Genomic DNA, 19,503 nt, shown 5'->3' with positions numbered 1-19,503 from the left:
ACTTATTAATCGCATATCAGAAATTAGTACCATCTTTTTATTCCGCAAATTTAGTGAAAGTTCTATTAGCACCTACAATAGTTCTATAATTCGTGATAGTTTGCAGTAATAGTTCTGCCACATTAATTATAAAACATAATAATGTTGAAAATATGAGATGCCAACTTTCAATTGCATCCAAAACTTCAAAAAAATTGAGTTTTATCGTAAAAATCTACAATTTTCGAAGAGTTCTATAGTTCCTGATAAGTTTTAAAAATAGTTCTAATCTCTTTAATCATTTTAATCCTTAACGTTCACACTTCATGAAAATCTCATTACTTTCACAGAGTGTCATTTAGACCTTAACCATTTATTAAATGTTTAATATAATGAAAGCATTGATTGTTTTAACTTGAAAAAAATTACTGGCCGATCTTTGGACATCCTTTTTTTAAGATGTAATTATTTTTTTTCATGAAACTCAAATGTCAAGTATGAAGAAAAAATTCGAGAAGCGGAAAAACCTTCACATTTGTTCGTTAATCAAGTCTCTTTGTACATTGTCATGCAATAAAATTTATACACGCGCGTGATGAATGCAAAATTGCCAAACGATACTTATGACTGATGCTTGTGAAATTCCGATGAATGCTGCATTAACGTATTATACATACTCTATACATGTTAATGTCAATATATTGTAGCGTAAAGAGCTCATTAGAGCGTTTTAATGGCAACGAGGAATTTATTCGCATTATCTTCGGGCAAAAATCATTCAATCGCAATGACATAATCGTACTATTAACACGAGCGATAATAATATCATATTTGATTTAACACAATATTGTTTCCTATATTTGTTTAAAAAATAATATTTTAGAGTAAATTAATTATTCTAGTGAGTGACTACTAAAAAAACTTGATTTAGTTACAAATACAACTTTATATAAATTTTTGATTTACAAATTAATGTAAAAACTATTACGTATTTTATGAGAAATATGGAGAAATAAGAATCCAATAGTTGATATTTATATTATATTTAATGTTGAATATGTTAAATAAGTATTACATATATTTAATTATATTTGTTGCAAAATTTTATGTGCTGATAATTAAATATGTAGCATTAAAATATGAATACAGATCGGGATCTTTAACGAATTCAATGTCAATTTGCATAAGCAGATGTAAGGAATAAAAAAAAGGAAACCGGTATATATAATCTGTGGTCGAATAAAATTTAGAAATCATAGAGTATGCAATTGATTTAAAGTTTTTTTAGTTACAAAACTATTTTCGGATTAATGTGCTAGATTTACGTGATTGTGTATAAACCAATTAAAACAAACCTCCCAAAATTCGTTTTTTTTTTTAGTTTTTCGCGTAACATTTTTAGAATAATTTGAATAATGGAATAAATTTATTTTTTATCGGTTAATTGTGTACCAAATAAATAGCTTTATTTAATATCTGCAAAAGATCTGTAGATAATTATATGTATTTATAATCTAACAACATAATCTATTTAGAATACTATTTGTAGAACTTTTCTTCCTAAAACACAAGAATATTTCAAATTTTTGTAATTACTTAGGAATTATCTTGTATGTAGGAAAAAAGTTCATATCTATTTACGTATATTTCTATTCTTCTATTTTAAATAAAAAATTTTCCATCGTATTGTTTTTTTAATATAATAGAATAATATATGTACATACGTTATAAGAATGTTTAAGGATCATGTTTAATCCGCGAAGCGAAACATTTTATATCGGGCTACATTGCAGAATTTTCCCTTTACTATACACATTTTACCACGTATTCTCGATTAATCTTTCGTGTCAAACTTATTTTATTGTTGTTTACATGATGTTCTGTTTAACTACGATTCTGTTTTACGACAAAAACAAGTAAAATAAGTTATATAGCAATGATATTAAATGCTCGTTTTTCCTCGTCGAAGAAAATTTTCATCGCTTAAAGACACAAAAAATGCATTTCATCTATATCGCATTATGAACTCAAGTGCTCCGTTTGTGTTCAATAATTACTTTCCACTCTAGAGATCAGTGGAAGGCTAACAGAAAACTAAATATAACTAAATATAATTGTGTCGCATATCTTAGACCTCGTGCTCTTTTTAAGTGTTATTATAAAGGTAAAGCTTGATCAATCTTTCCTTTCCCGCACCTCTTAAGTTCGTGCCAAACCAAACACGCTAGCGAAAAATTATGATATAATATCAACATATAGATATATTATAACAACATTTACACAATAAATAAAGAAAGGAGCAAAACATGGTGTAAATGCAAATTGTATTTTAAAATTGAAAAATAATAAAATTCATGATTAAAATTCAGATAATAATACACACACGGTTCGACCTCACTATTAAGTCTTCTCTAATGTGTTACTACAAGTTTAAACTTATTGCAGTTAGAAATAAAAATTTTCGCGTATTACAAAATTGGAGTTTGAACTTTGATGTATATCATATTTAGGTACCTATATACCTATACCCATATGGCCATGCACCCAATTTGGCCCACTCTCTATTTTTAAAAAGTTACATAATAAATTTCACAGATAACGCTAATATATCGCTCAAGAAGTCGATATGATATATTTATGTTAGTTAACTGCTCAATATTTCCTTTCTACGGCTTGTAATCACACTTTATTCAAATTGTGTTCCTCTGAATCTAAAATTACAGAGGTAAGTTTTTGCTTTGTGTAACTATCATGTAACAATTATAAATATCCACAATTCATATTATTGTAGCTTTTTATTTAGGCTTTTTAATATTGTATTTATTTTATATTTTTATTAAAACATCTTGTTTATAATTAAAGAAAGAAAGCTCTTTGTATTGTGAAATTATTATGGCTAGGGACACTACTAAAAACACAATATATCTTATTAATATACAAGAAAGTTAAGATTCTGTTTTTTTACTTAATGTGTAATTTTTGATTAATATTTCTTGCCTTTCTCTAGTTAATTGAATCTTTTTGACAGGTAAACGTTAAGATAACGCCCCTTGTAGTAAATAAACATAGTTTCATTATTTAATGAATAGTTGCCTGTATAATTTTTTCCATTAGTATGTTAATAAGTGCTTAATTAAACATGTTGATTGTTATTTCTCATTTTTTCAAAAATATTTATAAAAAAGAGGAATATACATAGCTGGGCCACATTGGATATATATGTAATCAATGGCCCAAGTGCTATTTTTTTTTTAATCTTTATTACACTTATATAAATAATTGAAAATATTTTATATATTTTTTTAGTTTCAGAAATGTTTCGTATTTTAAATTTGACCCTTATTTTTCAATTTCGTATTCATCAAAAAATTAGAAAAATCTCCAAAGTTTAGAGGCGGTATATTGGATACAGGTACCTTACTTAATTTCTTTTATTGGGCTTCGAAAATTCTTGTGTTCATTATATTGTTAAAGTTAACATGTTTCTATGAAACAAAGAAAGAGAGAAAGAGAGAGAAAGAAAGAGAGAAATAACTCAAAACAACAAGTACTTCTCTCGTAATAAAAGTTCTTATTTTTGCGATTACGTTTCTGCTATCGCGTAGAATGTTAAACACCTAGAAAGCAGCTCGAGTGGCCAAAACAGCCGCTCGGAAATCGATCTCAGGACAGCATTTGTTACTGTTTTATTTGTTTCAACCGTGGACAAGGGAGGGTGGCAAGCACACGATCGATCCCCCTGACGGCGGCCAGGTTCCAACCGCCATTGTCGCTGCTGCCGCCACGTTTCCTCTTAGTATTTCGATGACTTCTACCATCGTATACTAATCTGATCGATACTCAATTTGACGACTCGTATCTCTCTTGATTCAAGCGCGCATTTCTACTTTCGAAAGACTTGAACAATAACGAGAGAGCGAGCTTACCAGCGCGGCGTAACTCGACCCTTTCTCAGTAATTGCTTTTGTCATTGGTTTGATTCCTAATGCGTGGCATCACAGGAATTTGGACTTTATTTCTACCCGCGTAGTCTACCTTAAAAGCACTCTACCTTAGCATAATTCTCAATGGATGGTAATTCTCAAACACAAATAGAACACGATGTAGTAAATGCGTCAAGCAATACACTATATATAAAATAATGTGCTATTTCTGGTGCAATAGCGATGGTAGAGTGACTTCACGCGAAAAAAGTGTACATACGTAAAAAAATTTCATTATAAGGCGAACGTGGTACACCAGATGGTACACTGGTTTGTTTCACTAAGATCTCGTGTTCGATTTGTCCGAGCAAAACCGAAAAACCGAAAAATTTTATTATACGCACGTTCTCTTCAATAGAATGGCAGATTATTAAGAGTATTCTACATTCTTCAATGTTTTTCTATCTTTGCCGTTCGGAATCAATGTTAAGATAGCCTTTTTTATCTACAACCTATATTCAGACCACTGGTAAATGTAAAGAGAAAGCTTAGGTCCAATTTCGACCATGGCGTCAAGAACATGGAACAAAATCCATTAATTGATGAAAAAAAAAAAATTTTTTTTCACAATTGGCTCAATTGAAAACAGAGCCTTATACAAGGAAATTTTATTTCATTCTCATTTATCCTCAATTATTCAATCGACGTTCTCTTATGTAGGATCTTAGATTCAACCTATATAAGATGACAGAATGTACATACATCAAATGTTACAGCAAAGCTTAGCAAATATAAGTTGGAATACACGGCAATATATATCACAATTTGTGATATATGTATATTTCTAGCTTCAGTTTATGATTGTGTTTTGTTTCATTCTAAGCTCAGTTTACAAAAACTAAATGTAATGAGCTACAATAACATTAGACACCAAGAAATCCAGCTTCGCTCGTAGTAAGAGTTTCTTAATTTATTTGTGTGGTTACACTTAAATATTTTTATTCAAAATTATTAATTTAGAAAAATTATTTTTTAAATAAAAATATAATAGAATAATTTACATTTTTTCTAGAATAACTAATTCAGTTTTAAAACGTAAAAACAATTTGTTAACTGAAAAAAAAAGAATATTAGAAAGAATATTAGAAAAAAAAACAATATTATTTATTATTTGTTAGATAAAATGGAAACATTAGATGACTATAGTACGGAAAGTAAGCAAAGTTTGAAGATCAAACATTAAACAGGTCAAATCTTTCAATATATTAAAGACTGTTATAGAACTTTAAATTGAATTCACTTTCTGAATGTATATACATAGTGTTATTTATAAAATATTAGTAACATTATGTACATACATTTAAAATTATACAATTAGAATAAAAGTATTTATAAATAAAAAAAAGAAAAATAAATAAACAAAAATGTAAAACAACATTATTTTATACAAAAATGTTTTTTAATAATATACGTATAATATTACATATAATAAAATATATATAATGTATTTTCAAAAATTACTAATAAAATATATTTTTTAAAAGTTTTAAAAATTTATATTATATAAAACTTAAATTCATAATTTATATAAAAAACCATATATAAATATTACATTTTTTTTAACTTTTCTTTTTTAATATTTTTAATTATAGCATATTTAAATAATTTTAAAAAATTTATAAAAATCTGCTCTTTTCTTTCAGTATTACATAATGTGTTTCCAATATTTTTTACTGTTTAAACTATTCAAACTAGATGTTTATTTTTTTTACTTCAAACCAATCGGATCAAATATATGTTCGAATCTTCTGTATAAATCCCTCTTAGTTTGTGTTGAAAACGTATTACCTAATATTAATAAAAAATTCCTTGGAATTTATTTTTATAGAAACTTTACATATTCTTTCTAATAAAAAAGTAGTACTAACAAAAGAAAGAAGTTCATTATTCAACTTTCCTATTATTGCTAAGAATTTTTCGCCTATCAATGTTCTCGGAAGCGTGATGCAGTATTTACCTATCTTTCTTTGTCATGGCGATACGCATTTCATCATTTTTTCATCATCACATCTCTCAGCATTATTGGTGATATCATAAATATCTTGGACAAGCGATACGCCATTGTCGATATTACGACGGATGCACCGTAAAAAGGATACCCAGAACAGATCCGCGGAACCAATTGCGTTTGGCAACCGCAAAAGATAGGAGCACATTGGTGACAGCGTTTTGGCTAAGCGGATTATCAGGAGATTACCAGACGTTTGTTTCGGCCTGGTGTAACATTTAGTTGCTCGGATGTTTTCATGGGATTAACGTACAACTGCGCGTAACAACAGTAATACTGCACGATATTGTAATCGCGATCGATCAATCGAAGTGAGCCATTATTGTGCGGCGTATCTCATTGTTAGCTTATACGGCCGCGTTACGCTGAGTTTGGCACCTCGACTAGTTGACGAATACATTACACGTTTTATAAAATCAAAATACTAGTTCCTTTTTTCAATCATTTTCATCATTTCACTGATCGTATAGTCGCAAGGTTGTTGTCCCTACAAGCGTATACACCCTCCAATCATATAAATGCGATAATACTCATGATGTGCTAAATGCTCGCATAATTACTTGATCCATTTTTTCCTCCTACGTAAGCATATGGTAAAATCATACTGTAAACAAAATTAAAGATGTTTCGATTAAGAAATGCTGATTGCTTGTTTTTAATACTAGGTAATCTGTCACTGCGAAAAGAGTGAGTCTTACATAGTTAAAAAACATTTTGTATTTTTTTGTGTTAAAACCAGTCTTTGCTAAAATTTTTGTGTTGAATTTTTGACATAAATAAGTGTTAATTTAAAAACAATGTATATTATTTGAATATTTTACATTAAATAAATATTCAACAACTCTTAATGTTAAAATAATTTATGTACCTATAACACAATTTATAATTAGACAAATATTATAAAAATAATGTAGTTTTTAAACCTAAAACACAAAACTAAATTTCCTACTTTCAAAGACAAAAGCGGGATGAAATGTTATCCTAAACTTCTCGAGTGTCTCAATCTTTTCTTAGAAATAATAAAATACATATCACTTTCTTGTTTACTACAATGTTTACTATAATGTGTAGAAGAAATAACAGATTCAATAATTCTAAAAATTTAAGGTCTTATTATTTTTTTGTGTCAAAACCGTTTGCGGATATCAGGAAAACATTTTTTAATCTTATTTCCTTAATTGTAATGTAGAATGCACAAAGAATGATATGAAAAAATGTACTTTTAATCGTTGCGGGCGAGTAAACCTTTCTCTTTAGTAACTTTTTTTGAAATTTAATTATAAGTAGTTTCAGAGCTAACAAAGTTAACATTGTTTTTATTTTAAACTTCTACATTAAACATAAAAAATTTTATGCAAAATTCTTTTATATTGAATGCACATAAATATTCTTAAACTAATAAAATTTTATATCATTAATTATGTTATTAATGCATTAATTATCACAAAACATTTGGTAGTGTCTTTAAACCATTAACTTTTTGAGCATAGGAGATTTCTAACAAAATAACTTATAAAAGATTTTGCTTTTTAGGTTTTTAAAATTATTGAATGTAATTTTAACCTCACAGTTTAACATGACCTTAAAGTCATAGTAACCTTAAAGTTTAATATGACTGACATTTCAAATAATGTAACTTGTTTATCATTATAAAACTCAACAATTTTGTTTTCAAAATGGCAACTCTAAATGCAAAAAACGTTAGAAAATAATAATTTTATTTTAATAATTCAAAAATTGTTTACTTATTATATTATCCGCTATTTTTAATTTTTCAACTCTGATTTTATATTCGTTTAAATTTTATATTCGATTAAACCCAAGAAACCTTAATAATCTTCACCAAAAAAATTTTTTTTAATTTTTTGTTCTGTCACATTTACTGTTTTAAATTTATAAATTTTGATTTTAAATTCGGAATCAGAGATCTAATAAACTCCTAAGTACAATGTGTAAAAAAATCGATGCGATGTATGTATATTATATTTTGGTATCAAAGGACTAAGAGAATTAAGAGAATTAAGAGGCTAAAGGCCTTTTTTTTAAGTTTTCACATTGAATAATTTGTTTGGGAAACTCAAGATAAGAGAGAAAAATGCTTTGGAATAGCAGGAATCCTGAAGGACATTCTCAAGTCTTCCCCCCACTCGGAGAAGACCATCACTATCCAGGATTGGTGTTAGACGTATCAACAGATTCGATCGTGGTAGGTATTTTCCGGTGGATAGCAATCCGATCTCCTCGGGAAAGTATGCTCTCTGCACGAGTCGAATCCAGAACTGACGACTTCGTCTCAGCTCGAGCGGCGTCAGCGGGCTATCCAAAGTAGGCGAGTGCGAAAATCGAAAACGTTCAGCTGCCCTCTGAACAAGTGCGGTAACTCTCAAAAGTTTTGGCAGAGAGGAATATCGTGCCAGCAATTCCCAACAAGTGGGCACCGCAGCTTTCGTAGTTGCCATGGCGTGATGCGGTCTTTTCTCTTGTTCGAGATGAGGTGTAGGGTGCATTGACATTTGGCCAATGATGTGGATCCCGACGTAACCAAGCAGGTCCCGACCACCACAGGGGGTGGTGCTTCAATTGGGCGCTGTTAATTCCCCGTGATGCACAATCTGCTGGATTGTCCTTGCCAGGAACAAATCGCCAGGTGGCCGATGGAGTGGTTTTTTGAATAACGGTGGTGCGATTACGTACGAATTCTTTCCATCGTGATGGGTGAGTCGTGATCCAAGCCAATGTTACGAATCCGTTCATAAATACGTAGGGCAATCTGTCAAATTCAGGGTTCGTTGAACCTTTAGAAGGAGACGAGATACCATGACAGCAGCAGTCAATTCCAATCTGGGTATGGTCATGCGTTTTAAAGGCGCTACGTTCGTTTTGGCATATATGAGAGACAGAGAGGTTTCTTCCGTTTCGCTAGAGACTTTGACATAGACGACCGCAGCCATAGCCAGCTGCGAGGCATCTGAGAATCCATGTAATTCTATTGCTTTTGCTTTCGAACAAATGTGTAGTCAACGTGGAAATTTGAGTTGGCTTAAAAGCGGTAAGTCTTGACGAAAACTGTTCCAGCGGTTTTCGAGCTCCGGAGGCAGCGAGTCATCCCATCCAATCTTTGCAACCCAAAGTTCCTGAAGCAACATCTTCGCCCGTATTACAACCGGGGATAGGAGACCAAGTGGGTCGTACAGTTGTGCGATCTCGGAGAGGACGGTTCTCTTTGTGATGACGCGGCTTGGCGTCGGCAACGACGTAAATTCAAATTCGTCTGTCTCCGGACGCCAGCAGAGTCCTAACGTCTTTACTCTGGACGAGTGGCTCTGAGTAATTGGTACGTCTTTATTTGGAGTGACTGCCATGCGTCGTAGAATCTCTTGCAAATTGCTATTCCACTTTTGTAGCGAAAACCCGCCCGCCGTGCAGAGAAGCGTCAGTTGATTTATGATTTCCATCGTTTCTTCTATCAAGTCGGCTCCCCCGAAAATGTCGTCGACAGTTCTTACTCAATGCTGGCACCGCTTTAGGAAATCGATGACCTTCATCGATAATTAATTGCTCGATGACCCGAAGAGCTAGAAAGGGAACGCAATTAAGGCCATAAGTCACAGTCGTGAGTCGATATGAATGAGACGTTTGATGATCATCAAACCAATAAATCCTTTGAAGGTCCCGGTCCTCCTCATGGATGATGATTTGGTGGTACATTTTAACAACGTCCGTCGAAAAGACAACCTGATGCTGTCGAAACCGAAGCAGAACGTCGAATATGTCGGTTTGTAGTTTGGCTCCTGGGTATAAGATATCATTAACAAAAACTCCATTATCGGAACAACTCGAGCCATTGAAAACCACCCGTAGTTTTGTGGTTTCGCTATGTTCGCGGTAAACTCCGTGATGTGGCATATAGTAAGCTGGATGGCTGGATCTATTTCCAAATGAGGCACGGGCTCCATGTGTCCGAGCTCTAGATATTCCAGCATGAAATCCGTGTATAATTGTTGATAGGGTGGATCCTTGTCAAACCGTCGACGAAGTCGAATCAAGCTGCTGAAGGCGATAGCAGAAGAGTTGCCAAGTTCTGTAGGTGGCGACTTCAGAGGGAGTCGCACTACATATCGACCGTTCTCATCACGTCGATGAGTGGAACAAAAGAATGCTTCGCATTCTGCTTCCTCGGGGCTGAGGGAGGTGGAATTAGTCGGTGGGAGTTCTTCCTGTTCCCAGAATTTCTTCAACAACTGATGTAATTGATGGTCGATGGAACAGTGATAACTCTCGACTGCGTCGCTGATTTCTTCAGTGTTCACCGGTCCAGACACGATCCAACCGAAGATGGTAAATCGGGCGATCGGCGACGATGGATCGCCTTGAATCAGGTCTGGTTTGATAATATGACCGTAGGCATCCGCTCCCAGAATGATCTGAATCGAATTAGGGCGTCCGAAATCGGGATCAGCTAATTGTATTCCTTGAAGATGTACCCATTCACTTGTTGGAATCAAAAGTGGGTAGCTGAAAGGTTACTCGCGGAAGAATGTAGGCGTGCAGATCGTACGTGATCGAAGAGTCGTGTATCGAAGATAACGGCACGGTCACACGCCCACGTGTGCGGCCGGAAGGCGTTCTGCCAATGCCAAGGAGCGGGAAGCCTTGGTACGGGGTAACCGCAGAGACCTCACCAATTCTTCTGTTATGAATGATAATTCCGATCCTGAATCGATAAGCATTCGAGCTATCTTGAAGCCTCTGTCGAGAGTGGTTATCGATATCCGACAGGTGGCGAGTAATGTGACGCGACGTGTTTCAGCGGATGTCTCTACGTGATGTGCGAAAGTGGCTTGTAGTCATTGTTCTGATGACTTTTGTTGCGTCTCATTATCCCTTGATTCTGATTTCCTGGAGCTTTCGATATTCGTATTCGTCGATGATGCTTTCGATTGGAATGCACGCTTTCGTGTATCATTGAGTGGTGTTTTTGTCCACACTTGATGCACCGTTTCGTGTTCGAGCAACGGGCAACAGCATGAGTACCGAAACAGTTAAAGCACAGGCGCTTTTCCGTTATGATTCGTCGCCGTTTTTGATTGTTCATTGCTCGGAACTGAGGATAGGCGTGTAAATAATGCTCTTCTTTGCATACTCGGCATGACAGGCTGCCTGTTTGAGATGTGGTGGCAACCAAACTCCGCGATTTATTATCAGGCTTGCCAGACGACCGTGAAAATCGGCCTTTCCCGTTCGACTTGCCGTCGGTCTCCGATTGCAAGCTCTCCCAAGCGCGCGCCTGGCCTACCAAGAATTCTTCAAACTGCTCGAACGTAGGAAACCTAGAAGTCGTGCCCAACTTTACCTCCCATAACTCCCGGGTGTCGGCATCCAACAGGCGAGATAGTCGATGTACCAGCATTGCGTCCCAGGTGTCGGTGCATCCAAGTTCATTTAGCGCGTCAAGCAAATCAGACACGGTTGATAGAAGATCATTCAGGGCGCGGGCTGATTTTGATTGCAATCGTTTTAAGTCCGCGATTCTATCGAGGTGAGCGGTGATCAGAAGCCGCTCATTTTCATACCGCGAAACCAATTTTTTCCATGCGATAGCGTAGGAATCGGATGATGTCGAAATGTTTCTCACCAGCTTCGCGGCGGCTCCCGTTAAGCTTGACTTTAAGTAGTGCATTTTTTCCACATCATCCAGTGTGGGATTGTTCCCTACCATTGAGAGAAACATGTCCCGGAACGGCCGCCATTCACAATAATCGCCCGAAAATTTCTGAAGACCAAGTCGAGGCAGCCCTCGTCTACTGTTCGTTGCAGGCTGCGCAGTCATGGAGATTGTCGAGGCCTGAGACAAAGTGTTCATTGATTCAAGGTCATCCTGACGAGACCGCAGCGTTGCTCGTGCCTGTATGACGAATTCGCGGCAGCGATCGAACGTTTTAGTAATCATGTATGATCGTTTTTCCGGGTCATCCGATTCGTCGAGGCTTAAGGAGTTATGCTCCGCGCGGAATTCGGCCCAGTCCTCCTCAAGCATCTCCAGCCGTGATTTAATGAGGCCCCGAGTCATGCTCTCGGTTTCCCCCTCCAATGAGTCCTGGAGAGTATTCTGGATGCGCAGAAATCGGTTCAATTGTATTGAGATGCGCGATGTCATGATTGATTGGGCGAGTGACTTCCGGTTGGCTCACCAAATCCAGCTTTGAGTGTGAGCCTTTTATTTATCGTAGTTAACCCTTTAAGTAACGTCGATCTAATATGCTGCAAATTTTCCTACCAACCTTTTGAGGGTGGTGGAAAGGGGAGAAAAAAGGGAAATTAAGATCATGCATTAATTAAAGAAATTTTTCCAAATACGCACATATGATTATGTGTAAACAATTAACGTGGCCTGCCCTTGACGGTGCTATCCGGCTCGAAGGACCAAAAATGTTTGGGAAACTCAAGATAAGAGAGAAAAATGCTTTGGAATTACAAAGATAGCTTATGGATCGTACAGAGGAGACCACGTGTTATTTTTAAAAACACAAATATATTTCCATTTAATTACAACTATTAATTACACATTTCGAATGTTGCGTACTTCTTCTAACAAAAATAATAAGTTTTGCAATGCTAAAAATTCAATTTTTAAGTACAATAAAATTATGCATTTGAAATAAACATCATTATCAATTTATCTGAAAATAATCAATTAACGTTTTTCAAGTTATTTAGATCCACGTAAGTCGTATTAAACTTACGATGAAATGCATGAATGGTCAGATGACGCTCACGAGAGCGAGAGAGACGACCTACGTGCTTTCACGCGGTCGCGTGCGTGCATGACGCCTCATGGCGCGAAACGCTATTGCAATCCGTCGTTTCCTTTCGAAGATAACAATTCGTTCTCGAAAAAATACCTTTTGAGGGGATGATGATATGACGTGGCTTGAGCGCTTCAATCCGAAAAAATCACTCTCAATAGCCCGTCTCAAGGGGCTCCCCGCAGCGGCGATCCCGTGATCCGTGAACGCAAAATGGAGCTATGTCGATCCTTTCTGCGCTTCGCAGAATCGTGCAGAAGGTTGCTGATTATTACAAATTTAGCACACTGCTTCCCAAGATAATGAATCACGTTTTCGACGCACTCAGACCTTTCAAAAGATGACGAACCTCGTGTTCGATGCATTCACAGAGAGCGATAAAGCAAAAAATCATAGAAAGACGCCGGCGGGGTTGATAACCACATAACAACAACAAACAAACAATACCCGGTCAGCAACGCCAAGCCGATAGATGACGGGGCAAGTCGATTGCACCCGATGCAGATTAAAGAGCTCCTCCGATCATGCTTCGTTGCCGAAAACAAAACGAGATCGGTCGAGCGTATCCGATGACCCGTGCTGAGAGAGAGAAAGAAGAGTGAACAGAAAAGGAAAACAGGCGACGCTCCTGTCATTCAGGCAGAAGGGCTGAGAACATCTCTCTCTCCCTCTCTCCCTCTCTCAGCCCAGAACATAATTATTTAACAAGTTGATTATGCTATTGCTAATCTACAATTACTTGTATTAGAGATTTTTAGTACTGCAGTCTAAATGTGGAAAGATTTTACATTTTTATATAACATTTTTAAGAAATTAAAAAATTAATATTTTGTAACTTTAAATCTAGAATCAATTAAAACATATTGAAGAATATATTCATTAAATTAAATTAAGAATATTAATTACAATATTCTACTACAAAGTTATTGTATACAAAATGCAAATAGGGAGGCTGACAATATACCAATACACAATAATAATATCATCTTTTCTATACTATCATTTTTAATTCGTAAGAAGCAAAACTTTAAAAGTAAAATTTTTATTTCATATTTTCGATATAGTGATAGTTCATAATTTACATCTCCATAACAAGACTGAATTACGGCTTCTGAAATCGCGCATTGATATTATTCTAATGCAGAGTGCACTGCATCTCAGTGAAGTCAATATAATTTACATTTTCGTGAAATACGAGAGACAGAAGTTTTATCAGAAAATCCGATAAATAATGTGGTCATTTCGCATGAATGTGTATGTGAAAAATTTTTAATTATTAAAAGAATTGCGGAGACTTATGTTATATCTGAATTAAAGTACAATAATGTTTAATCAAGTTTAATCTCGATAAAACACCGAACACTCTTGTTAAAAAGATCATTTTTCTTCTGCGAGCGACTATTTTGCACGGAAAACATTTGACTTTGAAAGATCAACCGGATTATAAAAGTCTCGTTAGAAAGTCATCGAACTTTACAGATTTGCATTCCGACAGAAATTGCATTGCGCTGTCGACATAGTCCATTGAGGCCGTTTATGCTTGTGACACGCTATATTTCAGGCAAGGCCAATATGGAAAATTAGATTTCTACGAAGAATAAGCTGGCTAAGCCGGTAAGTGCTTTGTGCCGTTGTGGGAATCACATTATATTTTCGTTTTCGAAGTTTAATCCCGTGGGAGGTCATTAGATATTCCCATTGCGTGGGTATTATACTCTTGTGAGTGGAACGAGGTGACCAGAGGTATATAAAGCGACGCGCGAGCGGCTTTTAAAGGACTCGGCATATGCATACGTGCCGTTCCTCCAATTAGTCGTTTATTATTCGGAATTGTTCTGCGGCATGGTGCTCGTAGGATGAGCTAAAATTGTAATAAAAGACCGTAATTTGCAGTAAATACAAAAGCTGAGAAAATGCTGATAAGTCTCAAGAGCAGCTAAAAATTTAATTGTTATAATGCCATAAAAAGATCACGAGCAATTAAATTAATGGAATTACATATAAAAAATCAGTTTTTTCGTTTGTTAATTTTTATAATTTATTAATGTAAAACATAAATGTGTAAATATTTATCTGACTATAAAATTTCTGTTATTCAATTACTTTCATTGCGCGACGATTTCTAAATTTATTATATATTAATATATATCTTTCCATCAGTCGAATAAATGCAGAATAAAATATATTTTGAAATAATATTTTACATTGGCTGCGTTCCGATATTCACTGCCAGTACTGAAAATTTATAGTTTACGTCACATATACTGTAGATTTTCAGTACTGACAGTAAATATCGGAACGCATCAATTGTCATATAACGGAGTTATTTAAAACAAACGATATATGAAAATACTTTACTTTATATACACAGTAAAAAATTTTGTTTTTTTGTTAAAAAATATCCTGGTTAAAACTTTTATGTTAAAATTTGCTTGCTACTTTAACATATTGCTGTTGTGTTAATTCAAGTAAAGTGTTAAATTATTAAAATAACTGAAAAAAGTGTAAAAGTAACACAATGTGCACGTACTTTTAATTTTACACCATAAATATGTTCTTTATTATTAGTGATAGGATTTAGCTGTTAAAATTGACAGAAAAAAATGTTGAATTTACTCTATAATTGAGTTTTAACAAGGACCATTTTATTTTTGAGGACTTTACTATCTACTCTGAGATGGCGCATTTCTCGTAAAAAAGATTCACCTATTAGGTGAATAAAAGGGGGTCGCCAAGAACAGAGAACCAAGTACGATTGCATTCACATATATTATAATATTGGACTGATTCCAATAATATACACACAGTTTTTATTGATGATCCTGGAACGATCTATATATGCAATTGTAAACATTTTTTTCAGCATTTCTAGAATAATTATTATTTAACATATATAATATGTTAAATTAATATACATAACAATAATAAAACATTAAAATAATATTATGATTGTGTTAAAATAACATATATAATAAGTTATTGTTATACACGTTATACACGTTACTTTAACATTATTATAATATTAAAGTAACATATTACATGTGTTACTTTGATAATTTTCTCATTAAATTGTTACATAAAAATTATGTTAAATTATAAAATTTACATTTAGTTTTATGTTAAAATATAACATAATATTTATGTTGCTATTTAACATATGCTTAATATGTTAAATTAACAGAAAAATTTCTGTGGACCGTTTTGGTCATGTAATATCTATTAAATTTAATACAAATTTTTTTACTGTGTAATTAACGTCTTAATGATGTTAAAATGATGGTCTAATCTCACAGATTGTTGACGTCACAATAAAGACGACATTTTAACGTCATTTATATGACTATTCCAGGTAGTAAAAGTCGTCATAATTTTGACGTTTTAGAAAATATTTCGGGTACGTGTCCTATATATGCAGCACTTGCATTGTGAAAATATTGAAATAACATAATTATAATGTAAAAAAAAAATAAATTTACATTGTTTCTCAACAAGCATTGTTATCCCCACCACACCATAGTCACATCTGGCATTGCCTAACTTCTGCGGTCACTCATCCAACTCTGAACCGCTGTCGACTTGACTTCGAAGATCGTACGCAACCTAGCACTCCGCGATGATCCATGAACACTTGATGCTCATGAATACATATTTGTTATAGATCAGTTTAATATATGTCAGAAACATGAAACGTATAGTTAAATAATATTTATAAATTAATATAAATCTACAATTTTTTTACTGATTTTTACATATGCGAAATAACATGTGGAATAACTTATAAAAATATATTTTTATTCTGTTCTTTTGAAGCTAAAGCTAAATTATATTCCAAACAGCACACAATATTTACAAAATACTTATAATATTTATTTGAATATTTTATAAATATTTATCCAAGTATTTTATAAATATTTTTGTGATTTTAAATTTGACAGATCATAAAAATTTATCATAAATATTATAAAAATATTTATAAAATATTTATAAATATTTGCAAAATATTACTTATACAAATCTTTATTTTTTATTTACCATAAATATTGTATAAAAAAAATATTTAGTCTATATTTTAATAATATGTTGAATAAAGATTTTTTCTTCATGTACTATATATAAAATATGTATAAAATATTTATAAATGTTTATCATAAATATTGTGTGCTGTCTGGGATAATTCTATTATATAGAGATTGATGGTGATTAATGTATATATATATGTATATATATAGTCTTTGGAATCAATAGTTTTTTTATGTTTGTTTATATGTTGGATTATGTTCATACAAATTAAAAAAAATAAACGCATAAAATTCAAATTATTATATTTGCTAACCGAGAAGCAGGATAAAATTAATACGTCATAATAATGGTCACGGAATGACGATGAGAAATAGGACCAAAATATTACGTCATAAAGACGTCATTAAATAACGTCAATATGCCATCATTTTAATGTCATGGTCGCATTTTGGTCATAGGACGTCATTCGTACCAATATGATCAAAATTTGACGTCAAAATGACTTGTCTTTGCTACTTAAGATAATGCAATTGCAAAAAATTTTTTCAGTATTTCTAGAATAATTATTAGGTGTACAACTTTGCTTCCGCCTTTTTTTTTAAATTTGAGGCTTTATTGTAAAAAATTGGTTATACATTGACGATTCAAAGTATTGTCCATTGCTGGCCACTACTTTCTCTCATCTTTCTAGCAGCATACAAATCCCGCGTCGAAAAATCTGGTCATCTTTTAAGACAATCCACGAATCGATCCAATTTTTCACTTCTTTATAAGAACGGAAGTGCTGGTCAGCTAGGCCGTGTGTCATTGATCGAAACAAGTGATAGTCAGAGGGAGCAATGTCCAGAAAATACGGCGGGTGGGGTAGGACTTTCCATTTCAACGTTTCCAAGTATATTTTGACGGGCTTTGCGACATAGGGTCGAGCATTGTTATGCTGCAAAATCACTTTATCGTGTCTATCGTTGTATTGCGGCCGTTTGTCTTTCAGTGCTCGGCTCAAACGCATCAATTGCTTTCGATACCGATTGCCTGTGATTGTTTCAGTCGGTTTTAGTAGCTCATAATACACTACGCCAAGCTGGTCCCATCAAGGGACCGCGGCCGGTCTTCAACGTCAAAATCACCTTCTTGAAGCGTTGAAACCATTCTCGGCACGTTCTTTCACTAATAGTGGCCTCACCATACGTATTTGAAAGCATTCGATGAGCCTCAGCCGCAGATTTCTTCATATTAAAGCAAAAAATTAAAACCTCACGCAAATGACGAGAATTTGGCTCGTAAGCTGACATTTTCAATCGAGAATAACTTTATGATGCAGACACAAATCGACTAATATTTCGATGGCGTTATGTTTACAAATGTCTAAGCTTATTGTATGATGTCTACGATCTATTTATTTCGATCATTATTTACCGCTACAGCCATCTGTTGGAAAACGGCGGAAGCACAAAGTTGTACACCTAATATTATTTAACATATATAACATGTTAAAATAACATTATGATTGTGTTAAAATAACATATATAATATGTTATTGTTACACGTTATATATGTTACATTAACATTATTATAATGTTAAAGTAACATTTTACATGTGTTACTTTGACATAATTTTCTCATTAAATTGTTACTATAAAAATTATATCAAATTATAAAATTTACATTTATTTTTATGTTAAAATATAATATAATATTTATGTTGTTATTTAACATATGCTTAATAATATGCTTGTCAAATTAACAAAAAAATTTCTGTGGACATATCTGTTAAATTTAACACAAATTTTTTGAGTGTGTATTTATTGTGGACATTTTATGTAAGTAAATAATAAATTCTGCATTATTTATCGATTGTGACGTAATATTACGCAACGATTTATTTCGGTAATAAAATTTATTTATTAATTAAAATAAATAATCCAAGATTATAAACAACATATAAGTAAGTGGAATAAAGATTTTGTTTTAATTGAGATATTAAATATATAAAAATATATAAAAATAAAAATTAATAATAGTAAAATTTATAATATAAAAACATGTGAGTTATTCCACGTGAAATTGATCAGGCCAGGTTCAGAACAGTTTTCAACGAACAAACTTCTACTAAGGCGCAAAATGTAAATAAAAAATCTTTCACAAAATTTCTTTTGCAATGCTATCCCAGTGAGAAATAGTACATCGAATCGACATCAAATCGACATCGAAATGATGATTTCGATGTCGATTCGACGTCGAATGATGTCGAATTCATTACCGTTTCTCACTGGGATATTAAGTCAGCCATTTTAAATATTAGATTTTGCCGGATAACGTCTCAAAGAACATATTTAAATCTACATTTCGCGTAAAAATTTGTCTTAAAAACTAACCTGGCGTAATCAATTTTACGTAGAATAACATATATGTATATGTACTTATAACAAACGTATTTATAAATTTATAAATATATACATATATATTTATTTATAAACGTATTTATAAATAAATATATATATCCACAGTAAAAAAATTGTGTTAAATTTAACAGATATCGCCTGTCCCAAATGGTTAATAGAAATTTTTGTGTTAATTTAACATCTTAAGCGTATGTTAAATAGCAACATAAATATTATGTTATATTTTAACGTAAAAACAAATGTAACTTTTATAATTTGATATCATTTTTATATAACAATTTAATGAGAAAATTATGTCAAAGTAA

At 33.1% G+C, this 19,503-nt stretch overlaps 2 protein-coding genes across 3 annotated transcripts in view; both read right to left on the bottom strand.

Moving 5' to 3' along the window:
* LOC105833146 (transmembrane protein 132E) overlaps positions 1-19,503 on the bottom strand; it is a 301,760-nt gene that overhangs the window by 144,447 nt on the left and 137,810 nt on the right. The window lies entirely within an intron of this gene.
* Positions 10,399-15,172, bottom strand: LOC118644280. Its single transcript, XM_036282470.1, has one exon. The coding sequence runs from the start codon at positions 12,125-12,127 to the stop codon at positions 10,790-10,792; it is 1,338 nt and encodes a 445-aa protein (XP_036138363.1). The 5' UTR covers positions 12,128-15,172; the 3' UTR covers positions 10,399-10,789.

This window comes from Monomorium pharaonis, chromosome 2 (assembly GCF_013373865.1).
Source record: "Monomorium pharaonis isolate MP-MQ-018 chromosome 2, ASM1337386v2, whole genome shotgun sequence".
In the NCBI taxonomy this organism is placed as follows: Eukaryota; Metazoa; Arthropoda; class Insecta; order Hymenoptera; family Formicidae; genus Monomorium; species Monomorium pharaonis.
The sequence above is the reverse complement of the archived record's forward strand: the minus strand, read 5'-3'. Positions and strand labels throughout refer to the sequence as shown.